The sequence below is a fragment of the Cladophialophora carrionii genome (assembly GCF_000365165.1).
Source record: "Cladophialophora carrionii CBS 160.54 unplaced genomic scaffold supercont1.13, whole genome shotgun sequence".
Lineage (NCBI taxonomy): Eukaryota > Fungi > Ascomycota > Eurotiomycetes > Chaetothyriales > Herpotrichiellaceae > Cladophialophora > Cladophialophora carrionii.
Window position 1 is genome coordinate 39812 of NW_008481820.1, and position 16886 is coordinate 56697.

Sequence of the window (16886 nt, forward strand, 5' to 3'; positions counted from 1 at the left end):
GTTCGCAGGGACAAATGGCGCTGCGTATCGTTCATTTCAATTTCATGGCACGTTGCTTACTAGATACCAGCTCTTCTTCAAGTGGGCGTTCACAGGGCGCGGTGAATTCTCCATGACCGAGAACAATGCTTTCTTCATCACAGCTGCTGCCATGTCAAGACTCGCATCCAACCTGCCTTGATCTGCCATGCAATGCAACGGATAACCTTGTCGTGGCTGAGAGAAAAGTCTACGGTCAGCAAATGCGTGTGCCCAGACGCGGGTACCTTGGGCTTTGCCTCACTGGGCTAGCGAGAACAGCCGTCGTGTACCTAGGTAGCTAGCGTTCGGCGGCATTAGGCGCCCCTAACACAATCCCGTGCAGGGCTAGAAAGGGCCGTTGAGGAAGCCTAAATTGCTGTGGCTCGGGGCCTTCAGGTGCAGGATCATCTGCCGTCCCTCACCGCCCACAACGATGTCCATCAACGTGTGGGTTGCATGTTGCCAAATCCCCAATGTGAACCAACCGCCAACAAGTCGTAACTCGTCCTGATGAGATTTCCCTCTGGCACGTGACAAGCGGTGAGTTCGTGACTTGCGAGTGGCCACCTATTCGATGTCATGTTTTGTTTTGCTCCATCTTGACTCGTCTTTGTCGTCTATTCTTCATTAAACCTCTGTAGACTCGAGAGCAACCAAACATGTCTTCGCCGAAACTGAAGGTAGCAATCGCCGGACTGGGCCGGATGGGCGCGCGCCATGCTCTGCACTTCCACACCATGACGCCTCGCGCCGAGGTCATTGCCGTGTCGTCGCCAGACGCCAAGGAACTGGCATGGGCGGCTCGAACTCTGGAGGGAGTCAGGACGTACGCGGATTACGACGAGATGTTGAGGCAAGAGAAGGACTTACAGGCCGTGGTCATCGCGTCGGCCACGGTCGCGCACGCCGAACAAGCAATCCAGGCGATCCGACTCGGGCACCACGTCCTGTGTGAGAAGCCACTGAGCACCAATCCAGAAGTGGTACGTAAACTTACAGTATCTGGCCACGTTTGGTGTGTCTTTGGTCTAACCTTTTTCCCCCGGCCACAGTCACAAGCCGTCGTCACGGCATATCGGGCGTCGAGCAAAGAGTTCCCCAAGCAAAAGGTCATCTGCGGCTTCTCGCGTCGATTCGACGCCTCGTACCGTGACGCCCACGAGAAGATGCGCGCCGGGCTGATCGGTCGGCCGGCCGTCTTCCGCTCTCAGACGTGCGACAAGCTCGACCCGTCGGGCTTCTTCGTCCAGTACGCTCAGTTCTCGGGCGGCATCTTCGTTGACTGCTCCATCCACGACATCGACCTGGCGCTGTGGTTCTTCGGCGAGGACTCGGTGGTCAAGTCCGTCAGCGCCGTCGGCATCACCGCCGTGTCTCCGGAACTGCGGAAATACAACGACCGCGACAACGCGCTGGGCATCGTCGAGTTCCACGGCGGCAAGATCGCACAGTTGTACTGTTCGCGCATGATGGCCGCCGGCCAGGAAGACAGCACCGAGATCACGGGGACCGAGGGGAAGCTGGCCGTCAACACGCAGCCCATGGCCAATCTCGTCCACATCTACGAGCCCTCGGGCATCCGCCGCGAGATCCCGCCCCATTACTACGGCCGGTTCCGCGACGCCTTCATCACCGAGGCCAATGAGTTCACGGCCTGCTGCCTCGACGACACGGAGCCCCCGTTCAAACTGGAGGGTGCCGTCACCGCCGTCAAGATCGGCTGCGCGTTGCAAGAGAGTCTGATCACCGGCAAGAAGATCGAGTTCAACGAGAACGGCCAGCGCATAGGCAGTGTCGAGGATCAATCATCGCCCCTGACTGCGAGGCTGTGATGGGCTGTGTGCTTTTCGGGTTTCAGGACTAGAGGACACGGGGTGGTTTTCGATGATGGCGACTAGCCTCGACACGGTACGGCAGGGCACGGCAGGGCACGGCAGGGCACGGCACAGCATCGCATCGCATCCTTGGAGAGCAGTCAGTATGGATACAAAAGCCAACACGGACGGACCTTATAAGGTAGGGAATAATTATAGATAGATGTCCTTCCAGCAGGACGCGGAATGGCGGACGGCGTAATCTTCCAACACACGCACTCACACACACGCACACACACACACACACAGAGAGAGAGAGAGAGAGAGAGAGAGAGAGAGTCGATATAATTATGCAAACGGTCATCCTAAAACACACAGGATCAACATAATCACGCAGACGGTCATTTCATTCACTGCTGAGACAATGTCCGATCTCGATCCTAGTGATTCCAGGGCAATCACTCCATACGCAGATATCCAAATGCAGTAAACCAACGAGAACACGACGACCAAAACGCTCTTGCTCGCTGCTTGCGCTATACACAGGACTGGTGAACAAAGAAGAAGAATCCAATCAATCATACCTCCCCTCCGGCATAGATCCCCGAATATACCCATGACCCTCGGACTCCTCGATGACGTCCAGATCCCGCACAAACGTGGTGTCATGGCGGCCCGGGTCCGCGGGGTCAGGCCGCACGCCATACGCGATCCTGTACCCGGGACCTAGGCGCTCGGCCATCTCGTCGACGGTGAACAGACAGCCGTCCTTGCCCACCTTCTGGATGACCGGGTACAACAGGTGCGCGACCGTCATGTAGCTCGGCTCCAGGATGATGGCCTTGCTAGCGAACCACACGACGCCCAACAGCATGACGAACTGCACAAAGGGGATGCCGGCCAAGATGCCGCCCGCGTCCGCCCACTTGACGTTGACCACCTGCGCCGGGCTGGGGCTGACGTCGCCCGTCAGATTGATGCGAGGCCCGCCGAGGCCGTCGCTCGCCGACATGGCCCCGACGGTGAAGGACATGACCAGTGCGGCAATGTGGTCCGCCGTGACGTTCCCGGGTGGGTTGTACCGGGTGTCGCCGTTGAAGAGCGAGTACTGCAGGTCGGAGCCCACGGTCTCGATGCCCGTCCAGCCGATCGCGCCCGCGAGGTAGAAGGCCTGGTCGTCTGGCAGGTCGACGCGCGAAGGGTCGTCGAAGCCTGCGACGTCCGTGTTCGTCACGCGCCCGACCGTGTTGTTGCACGCCCACAGCCGTGGGGTCGGCACGGCCGAGATGCGCGACCCCTCGGGCGAGCTCGTCAGGTTGTTCGCCGACTGGAGGGCCAGGATCTGGGCGCAGCGTGGCCCGCATGCGCTGCTCGAGTTGGCCATCCACGTGGTCTCGCCCGTCGCGACGTTACTGATCGTGTCGCTGAACGAGTTGCCCTGGTCGTCCACCCACTGTACGCTGTACACGAGGTCCGCGTCCTGCGTGTTGAGTCCTGCGTACCCGCCAAATGTGACGGTGTATTCGACGCACGAGGCCGTGCTGGACACGGTGCGCCGCGACACAACGTTCGCCTTCTGGTCCAGCGACAGATCCACAAACCGGTAGTAATAGAAGCTGCCGTCGGGGCTGACGTACCGGGCATTGCGATGCGCTTCCACGTCGTCCAGGTCCTGCGGATGGGTGATGAAGTTTTGCCCCACCTGGCCCCAGAGGTTGGCTGCCGCTTTTTGGAACTCGCTGAAGTAGTCCAAACCACCGCCGGGGAGTGGTTGGCTCGAGATGTACGATAGGTCGGCCACGCTGGTTTCGCCTAGATGGTTCGAGCATTACGGGGTTAGCACAGCGGGAATGGCCTCTTCGTACTGACGGGAAGGTATTAAATGGGGTTGTGTGAGCTCACGCTCAACTTACCACGCGACAGGTGGACGTATGTGTCCGACACGTCGATCGAATACGTCAGACCCAGCAGCGCGGTACACACGTTGAAGACGACAAAGACGAGGATCCAGCACGCGGCGAGGACCTGCGCCTTACTCGGGTACCAGGTGCCCCGACGGTGGCCGCGCCACATGATACGCAGGGCGCTCCTGTAGCTGTCGCAGCCGAGGACGTCCTCAAAGTCCTGGATTTTGCGATACTGAGACGCCAGGAACCTCCACCGCATCATCTCGGCGTATTGCTTGAACTGGGCCGCGAAGGCGAGCCCCAGCACGATGGACAGACCTGTGATCAGGGCGTTGTAGACGTACTTCTGCCTCCTGGTGAGGCCTGTTACGATGGTCGAGAACCCGTACATGGTGCCGGCTAGCGCGGCGCAGATGCCCACGGTCCAGGGGCCTCCCTGACGTTTAAAATCATCATCCATGTGGCGCATCAGGATTCTGGACACACAAGGCGGCTTTGACCGTGGTCTGCTGAAGGATTGGGGGCTGAAGCTAAAAAGAGCCGCCAGCGGGCCCAAGCCTTAGCAGATACTGCGATATATGCGGTAATCACTTTGGTGATCGGACGTTGCTGGGCCTGTGAGCGCGATAGAGGGCTAGTGCTGCCGTCTCTCGAGTCGCAGTCGAGGCCGTTGACCTGGAGGCTAGAGCCAGTAGCCAAGAGCTACCCTTAGTAATTTGTGTGGGAGCCAGGTTGTCATCCTGCACCTGCCTACCACCCAGCGGCGGTGGCTCCGATGACTTGCAAGGAAGACGCAACCTCGCCGTGCTTATGTACTCGGCTAGTTCGTGTGGGATTATGTCGTGGCACGGACTCGGATATGGTGTGTGCCCGTCGATCCCACGGGCAGGACGCATCTATCAGCCATATCCGTCCACACCATTGCACAATACGTCGCTCCGTCTCTGCTAGCAGCATTCGAACGTGTCCTGTGTATAGACGAAGGTGATGGGGTTCTGAGGGAAGGCAGGAGCGTTTGGTGGCGTTCGTGAGGTCGTAGAGGCGCATGCTAGGGTTTGATCTGTGACCGACTAAGCTGACAACGGCAGTTACTTTCGCCTGGCCCCTAGCGAGGCCCTCGGATTCGGATATTTTCGAGCCCTCGCCGCCAAACAGTGATGCGCTTAGGCCTCCAGCCCTGACTGAATCCATCGTATATTTCCTCGATCCGGCAAATGAAACTCGGTTCTCGTTGGCCTGGCGCCGCCGCCACGGTAAGAGATCTGTGATTGGGGGGCTCGTGCAAAATCCAGTCACGGTCGGATTGCGTACTGAGTACTTACTTAGTCATGGCCTGGCTGGATCTGAAACAGCATGTTGGAGTGCCCAACTGTGTACTTCGGACGTACCTTGTGATAGCAACACTGCAGATGATCAGTAATCTTCCATGGCTCGCTGTTGTGGTGCGCGTGCGGACAGGGCGATCACGCCCTAAGGCGATGTATTGGGTACTTCGTATGCGTCCTGTCGAGAACCATGTGAAGGAGAAGGAGGGAAAGGGACTTCGGTCGGATAGTTCCTTGACTCGACAACGACGTGACACGGTCGTGATGTTCTAGCCTCACTCTACCGGCTAACTTCTACTGTACATCGATCCTGCAGGACGAGTTGTCGCCGTTACAGTTGGTGTGGAGGTGACGAGCATGGCCTTATCGAATGGTCACTCATCGTTGAAAGCTCATTTTCCTCCACTATGGACCATCGAGCATTCACGGCATTTTTCTACATGCTCGTTCGTACCTCGTAATCACAGCTTCGCCGCTGGGCATTTTAAAGAGGTCATCGAAGGCTCACAGTGCTCCGGGATCCCATCTTGAATGCCTCAAATCCCCCCTCTGCAACCTGCGCTTGCACCTGTACCTGTACCTGTATCGCACCTCCTCACTCAGTCGCACCGACTCGTTCAGGATGCCCAGCAATCAATGTGGTTTATTCAGCGCTAGGATGGCTGTCAGTGTGCAACGAAAAGCTACTGAGCTGATTGTCAATCTCCCAATGACACTCTACTGCATGCCCAGTGCTTTTGTACCGTGGCTCATGCAATGAGTATACTCTGTCCGTGGAATACTGCAAGCGTCAATCCTCCTGTGAATGTCATCTCACCAGGTACCACTCATACACACACTCGAGGTTGCACGACAGCTCGATACTACTTCTCTCACAGTCTTCTTCGAGTTAATGACACGTACAGTACATCATCTCTGGCATGAGGCGACGCTCTCCTCGGGTCTTCTCATCAAAGCCACAACATGTGCAGTCCTGTCTACATTATTCTGCTTCGGGTGTAGAACATTGAAGTCGACGAGAACCCATCTCGACCTCCACCGTGGCGGAGAATGGACGAGATATCTGTTTGACCCATAACCGCGGCCACATCTACTTACACAATACTATGTACTAATTACATACTGGCCTTCGAGACCGCACACCAAGCACGAGACAGCTGCGGATCGAGTGGCCCTCCCACACCACCGAGATCCCTCGAACAACCGTCATCATCGCTAATCGCCCCGAGAATTCTCCGCCCAAACCTCCTTCCTGATACGGGCTACCGTAGCTGTAGAACATGGACGCGCTTTTCCGACGCATGATGTATCATCAGTGATGGAAAAGATGGTGGATTTTGATACATACTGGTATTATCAGGCTGCTCCCGTCTCATGGTCATATTGCTATCACTCCTCGCCAGACCGTGTGCAAGATCAGCAACAATCGAGCAATCACTGAACTGTCACGGTTGTCGCTTCATCGCGTTCGTCACATGGGTTCCTATTCGCTACATGTCAATCGCTGCCAGAACCATCTGAAATGGTCCAAGTCCATCGCCCCCGTGCTGAAAGTCGACTCCGGCGCCGTGGTGACATTCGACACCCTGGACGCTAGCAACGGGCAGGTTTCAACGTCAACTTCGGCCGAGGACGTTTCCAACTTCGACATTAACCTTGCAGATCCCGTGTACGGTCCGGTGTACGTCAATGGCGCTGAGCCTGGAGACGCATTGGAAGTCGAGATACTAGACCTTACGACGGCAGATTGGGGTTGGACGGCGGTCATGCCCGGCTTTGGCCTGCTCACCGATGAGTTCCGAGAGCCTCAGATCAAAATCTGGCAACTACCTGCCGACAAGCCTTACGCGGTATTCAAAGAAGGCATCAGGATCCCGCTTCGGCCATTCCTTGGTGAAATGGGCGTTGCTCCCGAAGCAGACGGCGAATTCTCGACCATCCCGCCCCTCAACACAGGAGGTAATATCGACTGTCGCCACTTGACGGTGGGGTCGAAGCTCTTCTTACCGGTCAAGACGCCCGGCGCGCTGTTCAGTTGCGGAGATGGTCATGCTGCGCAAGGGGACGGTGAGGTCTGCGGTACGGCTATCGAGACATCAATGCACGCGACTCTTCGCTTGACAGTACGAAAGAACCACGACTGGGTCGCCTCGCCGCATTACTTCTCCGCCCCGCTGGCTCCCATTGCTGGGTTCGAGGATCGTGGCTCCTACGCGGCATTGGGCATCAACTCCGACCTGCTGGAGGCGACGCGGGACGCAGTTCGCGGCGTCATCAATTACCTCACTGCCACGCGCGGGTTAACACGGCCGGAGGCTTACATGCTCGCTTCTACTGCCGTGGATCTCAAGCTGGCAGAGGTGGTCGACATGCCCAATTTTGGTGTTGCAGCGACTCTGCCACTGAACATTTTCCACGACGGGTAAAGTGACCCTATCCTCCATGCAATGCCACATATTAGGCGTAAATGATGTAGGATCAGACCTAGATCATACAGTAGTATAGCAGATCCTGGATGAAATCTAAATCAGATATACTGTAAGATTAGACCTTTTAAGTTACTAAGTAGGTAAGTACTACTAAGTATGTACTGTACCCCGTAAAGTAAGTACGTATATACTATTGCAGGTATAAGATGGTCAAAGCCGAGGTATAGTGCTAGGACTGTAGTCCCTCACTCTACACTAACCCAATACGACAGAATTCGTAGTCCCATATATGAAGAAGAATATAAAGCTTAAAGTACTTATCACACTACCCCCTAGAGGGTCTAACTTAGTCTAGAGCTACTAGTAGTTTTAACCTAAGCTAAGTCTAATTTAGAGTAATATGGTACTAAGTAGCTTAGCAAGTTAATATTGGTCTAAGGCTGATCTACTTTAGTTTAGCTGGTTTAATCTGACTGATCCAGAGTAATCTAAAACTATAGTATATAATTTAAGACTAATATCAAAACCACTATATACTAGTACTAAGTAAGTACTGTAGTACTTAGTATACTATAAAACTAGGTTAGAACTACAGCAAGCTACATCAAGCTGGACAGAGCTGGAACTGGGATCGATCTTAGTTTAATCGTAGTTTGATACTACATAAAGTACTATACTGCCCACCCATAGTAGTTTAAGTCTAAATTATTACTGCTCTAAAGCTGAAATATACATAGTACTTTATTAAGATAGTATTAGATGTTATTCTGATGCCGTTTCAATACTGTCATAAGTCCTTAAATCTACTATAAGATTCTTATAGCGTCTGATGTTATATCAATATAGTATTAGATCAGTATTAAACCAGCATTAGATTAACATTAAACTTACTAAGTACGTAAGTAAAAAGAAGTGTTTAAGTCTCACTAGCATTAAATTCTACTTTTTTATCTCTCTATATGTCTTTACTATGGTTTCTTAATGTTTTCTATTTTTTACTTCTATTTTTTAAGGCTAATTTTAGTATTTATTTCTTCTTTTATAAATATATACCATGTAAATAAAGAATATTAAAATTCAGACTTACAGTAATAAGTTCTTAATGCTTAAGACTGACACTTAATTGTACTGAATTAGTTTTAGAACAGTGCTGAAGCTTGATACAGTATTAGAACAGCACTAAATCTTGACACGGCATCGGAACAACATCAGAACAGCATAGATGCAGATTCAAACTACTAGTACTTAGGAAGGCCTGTATAGTATATATATATATATATGTATATGTATATACATAGTAATATTGTGCTGAGGCCGTATCGATATAGTAACGGAACCACTTCAAACACCATGAGAATCCTATAGTACTATGTACTAAGTAAATTCAAGGACTTGAGACAGCATCAGATGCTGTATTAATACAGTATTAGTACCCCATAAGAACGGCATCCGATACAGCTTTAGAACAGCACTTATTTGAATTTGAACTACCAAGGGTGGGCACGGTACTTAGTAGTATTGAGAAGTGGATCATTACTGTAATTATGTATTCAGTACTATACTATAGTACAAAGCATAGTACTGTACATACTATAGATGTAACCTATTTCTGTCCCCCCTCCCCCTACAGTACTAAGGTATGTACCATTCCGGATATACATGAGGTACTGACGTAAACGCAATCAAGCAGACAGATCTCTAGAAGTGAGGAGCATTGAGGGCCATGACGCACAGCAGGCCCGAGATCAATCCGGCAATGGGTAAAGTCATAAGCCAGCCAGAGAAGATCCAGACGAGTTGGCGCCAGTTGACGGCGCCGAGGTCGTAGTTCATCAGAGCCACGCCCATGGTCGCGCCCGTGAGACACTGGGTCGTGCTGACCGGGAGGCCGAGACGGGAGGCGAGCAGCACGGTGATGGCAGCGCCGAGCTCGACGCTGAAGCCACGAGTCGGCGACATCTGGGTGATCTTGTTGCCCAGGGCGCGGATGATGTGGTAGCCGTAAAACCAGAACCCAGCGCCGAGCAAGAAACCGGCGATGACGAGGAACCAGACCGGAGTGGCAGCTCGGGTGTTGACCTCGCCGGCTTGGTAGGTCTGGTACGAGGCGGCCCAGGGCCCGACAGCATTGGCAACGTCGTTGCTACCGTGGGCAATGGACATCAGCATGGCGGAGACGACCTGGCAGTAGGTCCAGAGATGTTCGACGCGGATGTCGTACTTTGCCGCACGGCCGTGGATGTCTCGTAGCTTGACCGAGTCGTGCGTGACGCAGTCTCGTGTGACACCCTGGAGGAGTCCAAACTTGATGTAGCCAAAGATACGACGGGGATTGGTGATGGATAAATGCTTGACAGGGTCGAGGAATCGTTCGTGTGGTCCGACGTATCTCCTCCTGCGCACGGTGCTCGGCTCTGCAGTCTTGTCACCGACACCCTTCTCCAGAGACGGGTCTGCGGGGACTTGGTGCTCGCCGTCGCTCACAGTCCCGTTGCCATTCTCCACCGAGTTCGATGTCGAGCTTGTGCTGTCATCGGCGTAGGGGTCCTCATAGTAGTCGATGACAAATTTGCCGTCCTCCTTTCCTGGCCAGTACAGCGGCGGGTTATCCCGGCGGAGCAGCGGGCCCAAAGGAACATGGTAGAACTTGACGCGCGGGTCCTCCTTGACGAGACGTCGTTCGAAGTAGGGCATGAAGAAGACGTACGTGATGAGCAAGACGCCGGCCCAGACGCCGAGGATGATTCCAGCGGCTTTGCCTCCGCCGAATTCCTCGAGTGAGGGTGCTGTGGGAGCCTCGACGACAATGAAGAGGGCCAGGATGGCAGCGGTGGTGGCGAAGTAGATGGGAACCAGTCTCATCGCCCACTTGAAGGAGTCCTTCCGTTCCAGCACCGAATACTTGAGGGTTCCGAAGATCAGAGCCGAGAAGCCAGCAGCGATGAGTGGGGCAATGCCCCACGACGCTGCCACCTGAGAGACGCTGCCAGATTCCCAGGCCCATTTGATGGGTGACTGAGCAGCGAATCCGACACCGATGAGGGCTCCGACGACGGTCTGGGTCGTGGATACCGGAAACCCGAGCCCGGTTGCGACCATCAACCAGGTCGCACTGCCCAATTCGGCACAGCCCATGGCCAACATCAAAACTCCTGGACGGTCTTCGAAACGGTCGATGCTGATGATGCCATTCTTGATCGTGCTCGTGACTCGGGCTCCCAACGCGACGGCGCCCACGAATTCCGTGATCATGGAGAGGAAACCAACTTGGGGCATGGTCAAGGTTCTCGCCGCCACTGAGGTGGCGTATGAGTTGGCGACATCATTGGCGCCGTTACCGAAGGCACTGAAGACGAAGGCGATTGTGGTGATTGCAAGGATCCAATCGTATTTGGCTGTGAGAGGAGAAGGCATGATGTTCTCCGGCCTTGTGGTCTAGCAATCGGTGGATTGGGTTGTCTGTCAATGCCAGAAGGGCGCTGGGAGAAGTGAGAAGTTCGTGGCATTGTTGACAAGCCGGGGCCTTTATACATCAATATTATTTCTTTCTTTTCCTCCCAGCGTCGGCCACCGCGTTCGAATTCGTCGGTCAAGATCGTTTGGCGCACCGTGGGATATGAAAATCTTCTGAGCCCGCCATATGCCAAGAGATTCCGCCCCTGCCTACGAGAATGCTTGCTTTGAGCACGCGGCAAGGACTGCGAGCCTTATTGGATCAAACTTATCTGGGTTGAAGGACAGTCCATCGCGATGCCAACCGTCTTGGCAGGGCTGGCGCTGCCCAGTCTGGCCCTGGTCGCATCCGCGCTCCGCTGAAGCTGACGGGGGTGTGGGCCGACCTAACAGAGCCAAGATTGTCGGAAACAGGCCAAGTATTTCAAGACGATTGTCGCCAATGGATAGTGGCCGGGCACTGCTTGTACCCAGCAGTGGCGGCGATTCGGCTCGCTTTTTGGACGTGTTGCAGACAACAAGAGGCGAGCATGCCATCTCCAGTCATACAACGGATACCCCTCCTTAGGTCATGGTGCGCCTTGTGCAAATCTATAGCGTGCGGGCTGCAAACCAGAGGAGTCTGGACTGCCGTATAATAGCTGGAGAAGCAGCAACGTGGTCGAGGTCGCTTGCCCCATGTTACATGTGTCTGCGTCCTTTCAGTGGCATGGTGGCCGACCATCGAGAGTAAGAAACATTCCTCGTCAGACCATGTTACAATGCTGTTGGTGCCGCGCTCGACACGCCGGAAGTGGCATCATCGCCGTGGTTTGACGACATGCCAACATCGATGACCTCGACAGCGGAGAGGCTCAACGATTGCTCATCTCTGTCTTGGGGGCATATCAGACGCGATATGCTAGGTCTGACATTGACATCTTCGCGTGGCTTTCTTAACGCAGCTCATCGTTAGAGCGTCCAGCACGAGAAAAACGACAGAAGGCGATGAAGCAGGCAGGTGACTTCTGCCGGAGGAGAAGCTTCCCAAGGAAAACGCAATGCCACGCTGATAGAAGCTGCCGTTCGAACATGTTCACGTTCTGGAATCCCATATGGCGAGATCGGACGCGGCCGAGCGCAAGAAAGATGCCAATCAAATCAAATCATAATCACCACAAACAACCCTTTACCCCCACCCCAAGTGGCCGGGTGTTGCAAAAGATTGGCGAGCCTCGTGGGCATTGCCATTCGCCGTTGGAGGGAAGCAACCACTCTGTCGCAACAGGAAGCTCCTTATGGCCGCTGGCTCAGTAGCCAACATTCCAGGCCATTCCAATTTCGACCAAGGTCGCAATTGAGTGTCTTGGCGTCCACGTCGTCGAGGGCATGGCGGAAGAAGGAGGCAATCGGTGGCTCGGCGCCAAGTCCGCCAAGCCAGTGCCGGGCGTCCTGATTAGTCCCCTCCCCGGAGCGGAGACAGGCCGCCCAAACCCGGGATCGCCGTTCCGTCTTGCCAGGACTTGGCAGATTGCTGCACTGACCAACCATCAGGGGATTCAATGCGAGGAGCAACCACATGGGCTGGCCGCCAAGCTTGTGTGCGGTAAGCGCTTGCGAGGCTGGAATCCAAAGCCACCGCAGCAGACGCATCTATGCACGCCCCTCGTTCCTTCATCACGTCGGAGGGGCCGGGGTGTTGCGACCGGGGGTATCATGACACCTTCTTCTGGTAGGAAATGACGTTGAGGCGAGATTTCCATGACGCCACGATCGTCCATTTCGGCAGGTTGAGCCCTTGAATGGCCTGAGATCTCGATGGCATGATTTCGGCTCAAGGGGCTCGAGACAAGTCGGACGAAAAGGTATAATCTCCGTTAGTCTGGAAAAGGTGAAGGGGTTGCAGACTCGTCCACATAATTACCCTCTCGCCACTCATGCTGCACACTCTCTGCCACTCAAGGAGGACATGACACGGAGACCTTGCGTGAAGTGCTGCATCAACCTCCACCATCGCCCTTCGACTAAGATCTGTCGCTGTGCAGTTTGCAAAGACGTCTGCGCGGTCAGGCAGTCGGTCGTCACGGTCCTTTGCACTGTTGATGTGAAGGGCCTGGCGGCCGTCTCGTTTGATTTGGCGCAGCATGGTGTGGGAAACTCCTGTAGGTCTGCTACCCTCTAAATGCTGATGCTCCGAAGCAAGATCCATTTGTCGCGCCATGAGCTGCCAGATTCTTATCACACGGATGGAGATTCAGCGGCGGCGGCTGGGTGATTTTGTTGTTGCCCGCCGTAACTGTCGGCGCGCTCTCTCTCGCCGCCCCGATTATGCGCACTCGGTTTGAGCCCCCCCCTTCCTTCACAACCATCTCGAATATCCACGTCTCCTACATTGCGGCCTAGATGATGCTGCCATCAGAACCATAGCCGAATTGGCAAGATTCGTTGCCGAAGAAAAGGAGGGCAGCAGGTTGCGAACAGAGGCAGAAGGGGCATCAAATACCCTCGACGTAGAGCAACAATTTGGAGACACCAGAGATCATCTCGAACTTTTTGACCCCTTGGTAGCCTCCGGTCACATTTGGCTTCTTGAGACTGTGTAGCTGCTCCGAAGCTATTGCAGCAGGCCATTGGGTTGACGAGCACCCAACAGGCTTGAACCGCGTATCCGCTCTGCAACGCTCCACGGTTATGAATGCATCTTTGTAGGAGCATTGTGCTCCACTGTTGTGACCTCGTTGAAGACCCGCAACTAGCTTCGCGACCGTAAGGAGGAGTAGTAAAGAAATTGGCTGTCGATCGAGTGCTGTCAGGAGAACAGGCCATGGCCCAGTGAGGTGAGCGCTCCTCTTCCGGCCATGTCCAGAGTACGCTGTACATTCCCTTGTAAACCAGAGCTCGGAGAGCGTCTTCCGGACATATCATTTGTCTTATCCGACAAAACCAGTACGTGCTTTGACAAGAATGGGTTCGAGTCTCGTCCAGCGTGACTAACGTCCTGCATGGTTCATAGTCTGAACAATGGTCTGAACGCTATGCCAAATGAAGAAGATTTTCATGTCCAGCTGATAGGACGGCGGCGACCTTGGGCCTGGAGAAGTCCACTCAAGCTTTTCACGCCCTAGATCTCTTGACACCTGCGAAACAGAACCAGGTTAGCACAGCCGTTTGATAAGAAGCCCGCACAGGTTCTCCCGGTGCGAGTTCACATTTGTGAGCTCAGAAGACAATGAGTTGCTTCACCCCCTGGACAGGCTGTACCGATAAATTCTGTAGATCGAGGCTTCGTCCCGCAAACGCGATAGGCGGGGCTTGCTGCCGGCACTGTCATCCTGCATGGAATGTTTCCGACTGGAACGGCAAAGTCGAGGAGAAGCTGGCATGCCGCAGGATATATAACTCAAGCCAAAACCAAGCCCGTGGCCCTGCCGAGTGAGGATCGCTCACCGATGAGCTGATGTCAACCTCAACACGTTGCAGGATACCCAGTTTTTGGGGGAGTCCATTTTGACCTTCCAAAATGGCGAAAGACGGGGCAAGTCGAATATAATTCGTGTACGAAGGAGCCAGCCACGTACTGTCCGAGAAAGATTACAGGCTCCAAGACGCCGAAGCGCTCTCCCATGCTGCGAAGGTCTCGCATGAACGCCGCCGGCAGCGAAAGGAGCCGCCACTCAGATGGGTATTGTGGATCGCGTCTCGTATCCTTGCTTGAATATTCCAGTGACCGGTATCCTAGGAAAGCGACCCCTGCGTATTCGGACCGCGATGCTTCATCGTCCCCACGCAGCACGCCCAACAGTGTCATGTCGTTTTCGGAAGTCCACTATCTGGACCCGCTTTACAACGTGCCTCATCCAAGAGCGGGCTCCTTTTATCGAGCAATAGACATCTGTCAGACGAGATGCCCTCCTTCGCCTGCTCCATACAGAGCTGACTGTGAGGTGGCGTAGGGTTCCAATGGACCCTGCCCAACGCTGCGCCGGCTTTCGTCCTCTTCAACGTCTGCAATGTATTTGAGTCTGTAGGTGAGAAACCACGTAGTCCTCATGTGCATCGCTGAAGCCACTGCCGATTAGTATTTCTCGAGTCCAGGCTGTCAGGGCGAAGCTGCACAGCACTGTATCGCCGCGCTCGCCTATGGCTGCCTCGAGCTCCACCGGAAGGAGACCGATAGCTGGGAGTTCGACTATAGCCAGGAACAGCTGAAGCATAATGCTTTGGACATCTCGCTGCTCAAGAGAGACATTGCCTCAATAAGGACTGCCGCAGACAGCCCGGCCGCGATTAACACCATCTTCCTTTTGAGTTTTCTGGCGGTGAGACCTTGGTTCGACGGCCAGGTTCTGTAATAGATGCTGACTGTGGGAAAGCAATTTCGGGGCGACCACAAAGAAAGCGCTCTGCACCGCAAAGCCCTGAGGCGACTCTTCGATTCTACTGCTGGGCCTGTCGACCGGGCAGAGTTCGACAGGAGATATGGAGGGTTGCTGTTGCAGTGAGTCAACCACCTATTCCTGCCAGCAAAGGCTAAGATCACCCCTCCATTTAGATTCAGTTGTTGGATGGACGTCTTGGAAGGCAGACCAAATGTGCTGGAAATCCTGCCAGAACGTCAAACTCCGAAAATGCTCATGTCCGCATTTAACTGTTCCGCCGCCAGCAAGAATTATGACGCGGCTGCCAGTCTTCCTGTGGGATTTCAGGTATTGGTAGTCAAGTGTGTACTGAGTGATGAGAGTCGACGTCTTCTTGCCCGATTCTCACACGCCTGTCAGCACGGATTGGGCGCCGTACCTAAACCCGAAGGCCAATTTCCTGACTACGCTGTGGCCAGTCCTTGGCTCACTGCCGCGGAGCCGAGCTTGGAAAAGTGCCTGCAGTTGGCCTTGCTTTGCTATGCTCACATGAGATGGAGCATCGCTCCCAACTACGTGGCGGGCATTTTGTGTCACACGATCTCCAGGACCAAGTTGGCTCAGACGCTGCCGTGGGTGCCTGCGACTGTGACCGCACAATCACCGAGTGCCTTGTGTGGATGTGGATGGTGTTGGTTGATTCATACCGTCTTGAGGGCTCGGTGCTTCCCAGAGAAGGCTTATCATGTCTCGGTGAATCCAAGTTTCACTTCCCGGACTGGCAGAGTTGGACAGACATTGAGATTTGCGTTTTGCCGAAGTTTTTCTGGCGCGAAGGCGACTCGATTTGAATCAGGAAGGCGTGGGGTTCTTGATCGAAGGGGCAAGCTGATGAATGCTTCGTCTGTCTTTGCCGGTCTGAGTCTAAAGGTATAGGAATCGGTGTCCACGACGCCGGTGACTGGTGTGGGATAGCTGATGCTATCGAAATCGATATCCCAACCTTGCACTTCGGTAACAGACAAGAGCATGCCTTAGCATCCGGTCGATGGCCGTCTGGGCAGTAGGAGTTGTTGATCCCTCGCCATATCTCGTGGAGTCGAATAAAGAGGCAGTAGGAATTTGGCGAAACTGCCGAAGAGCAGGCTACTCTGAGCTTTCCAGATTAACATCCTGACCTCAGTCCAGTTTAGATGAAAGTACTTGCAAACCTCGTCGGAAAGTCAACTTGTGATGCCGCTGCCGCTCCTCTCCTTTGCATCAGCTCCACGGCCGGTGTGATGATTTAGCGGGCTTCACAGCTTGATTATTGTGGCAGGAGGGCTTCGTCACAAGAACCAGGCCTCAGAAGGTGAAGATAGTAAAGAGGTGCAGAACGTGAAGTGAAAGAATGTCACGGGCTGTCGATATGATCCGCCGAATTATAGGTCATAATTGCTAAATGATGCGCCGTAGCAATTTTGCAATTTTGGTAAGTGCTGCTTCTTGGCATTGATCCCCCCGGTATTCAGCATTGTGTCTGCGCAGTGTCGTTGAGAGTAAGCATCTGATATATGTGGCAGCCGGGTGGCGGATCGTGAGCTAGATCGCTCGCCCATTA

The 16886-nt window shown here is 54.1% G+C and overlaps 5 protein-coding genes across 5 annotated transcripts; 3 read left to right on the forward strand and 2 right to left on the reverse strand.

Annotated features, from left to right (window-relative positions):
* Positions 1 to 680: 680 nt before the first annotated feature.
* G647_10169 (uncharacterized protein) lies at positions 681 to 1853 on the forward strand (the record flags this gene model as incomplete). The annotated part of the gene is made up of 2 exons (XM_008726161.1): positions 681 to 1004; positions 1074 to 1853. The coding sequence occupies 2 exons, from the start codon at positions 681 to 683 to the stop codon at positions 1851 to 1853; spliced, it is 1104 nt and encodes a 367-aa protein (XP_008724383.1).
* Positions 1854 to 2409: 556 nt separating this feature from the next.
* Positions 2410 to 4202, reverse strand: G647_10170 (uncharacterized protein; the record flags this gene model as incomplete). Its single annotated transcript, XM_008726162.1, has 2 exons — positions 2410 to 3647; positions 3749 to 4202. The coding sequence occupies 2 exons, from the start codon at positions 4200 to 4202 to the stop codon at positions 2410 to 2412; spliced, it is 1692 nt and encodes a 563-aa protein (XP_008724384.1).
* Positions 4203 to 6542: 2340 nt separating this feature from the next.
* On the forward strand, positions 6543 to 7493 carry G647_10171 (uncharacterized protein; the record flags this gene model as incomplete). The annotated part of the gene is made up of 1 exon (XM_008726163.1): positions 6543 to 7493. The coding sequence occupies one exon, from the start codon at positions 6543 to 6545 to the stop codon at positions 7491 to 7493; it is 951 nt and encodes a 316-aa protein (XP_008724385.1).
* A 1701-nt stretch (positions 7494 to 9194) lies between these two features.
* On the reverse strand, positions 9195 to 10910 carry G647_10172 (uncharacterized protein; the record flags this gene model as incomplete). The annotated part of the gene is made up of 1 exon (XM_008726164.1): positions 9195 to 10910. One exon carries the CDS (start codon positions 10908 to 10910, stop codon positions 9195 to 9197), a length of 1716 nt encoding a protein of 571 aa, XP_008724386.1.
* Positions 10911 to 14734: 3824 nt separating this feature from the next.
* On the forward strand, positions 14735 to 15430 carry G647_10173 (uncharacterized protein; the record flags this gene model as incomplete). The annotated part of the gene is made up of 4 exons (XM_008726165.1): positions 14735 to 14822; positions 14882 to 14952; positions 15008 to 15247; positions 15302 to 15430. 4 exons carry the CDS (start codon positions 14735 to 14737, stop codon positions 15428 to 15430), a joined length of 528 nt encoding a protein of 175 aa, XP_008724387.1.
* Between the last annotated feature and the right edge of the window lie 1456 nt (positions 15431 to 16886).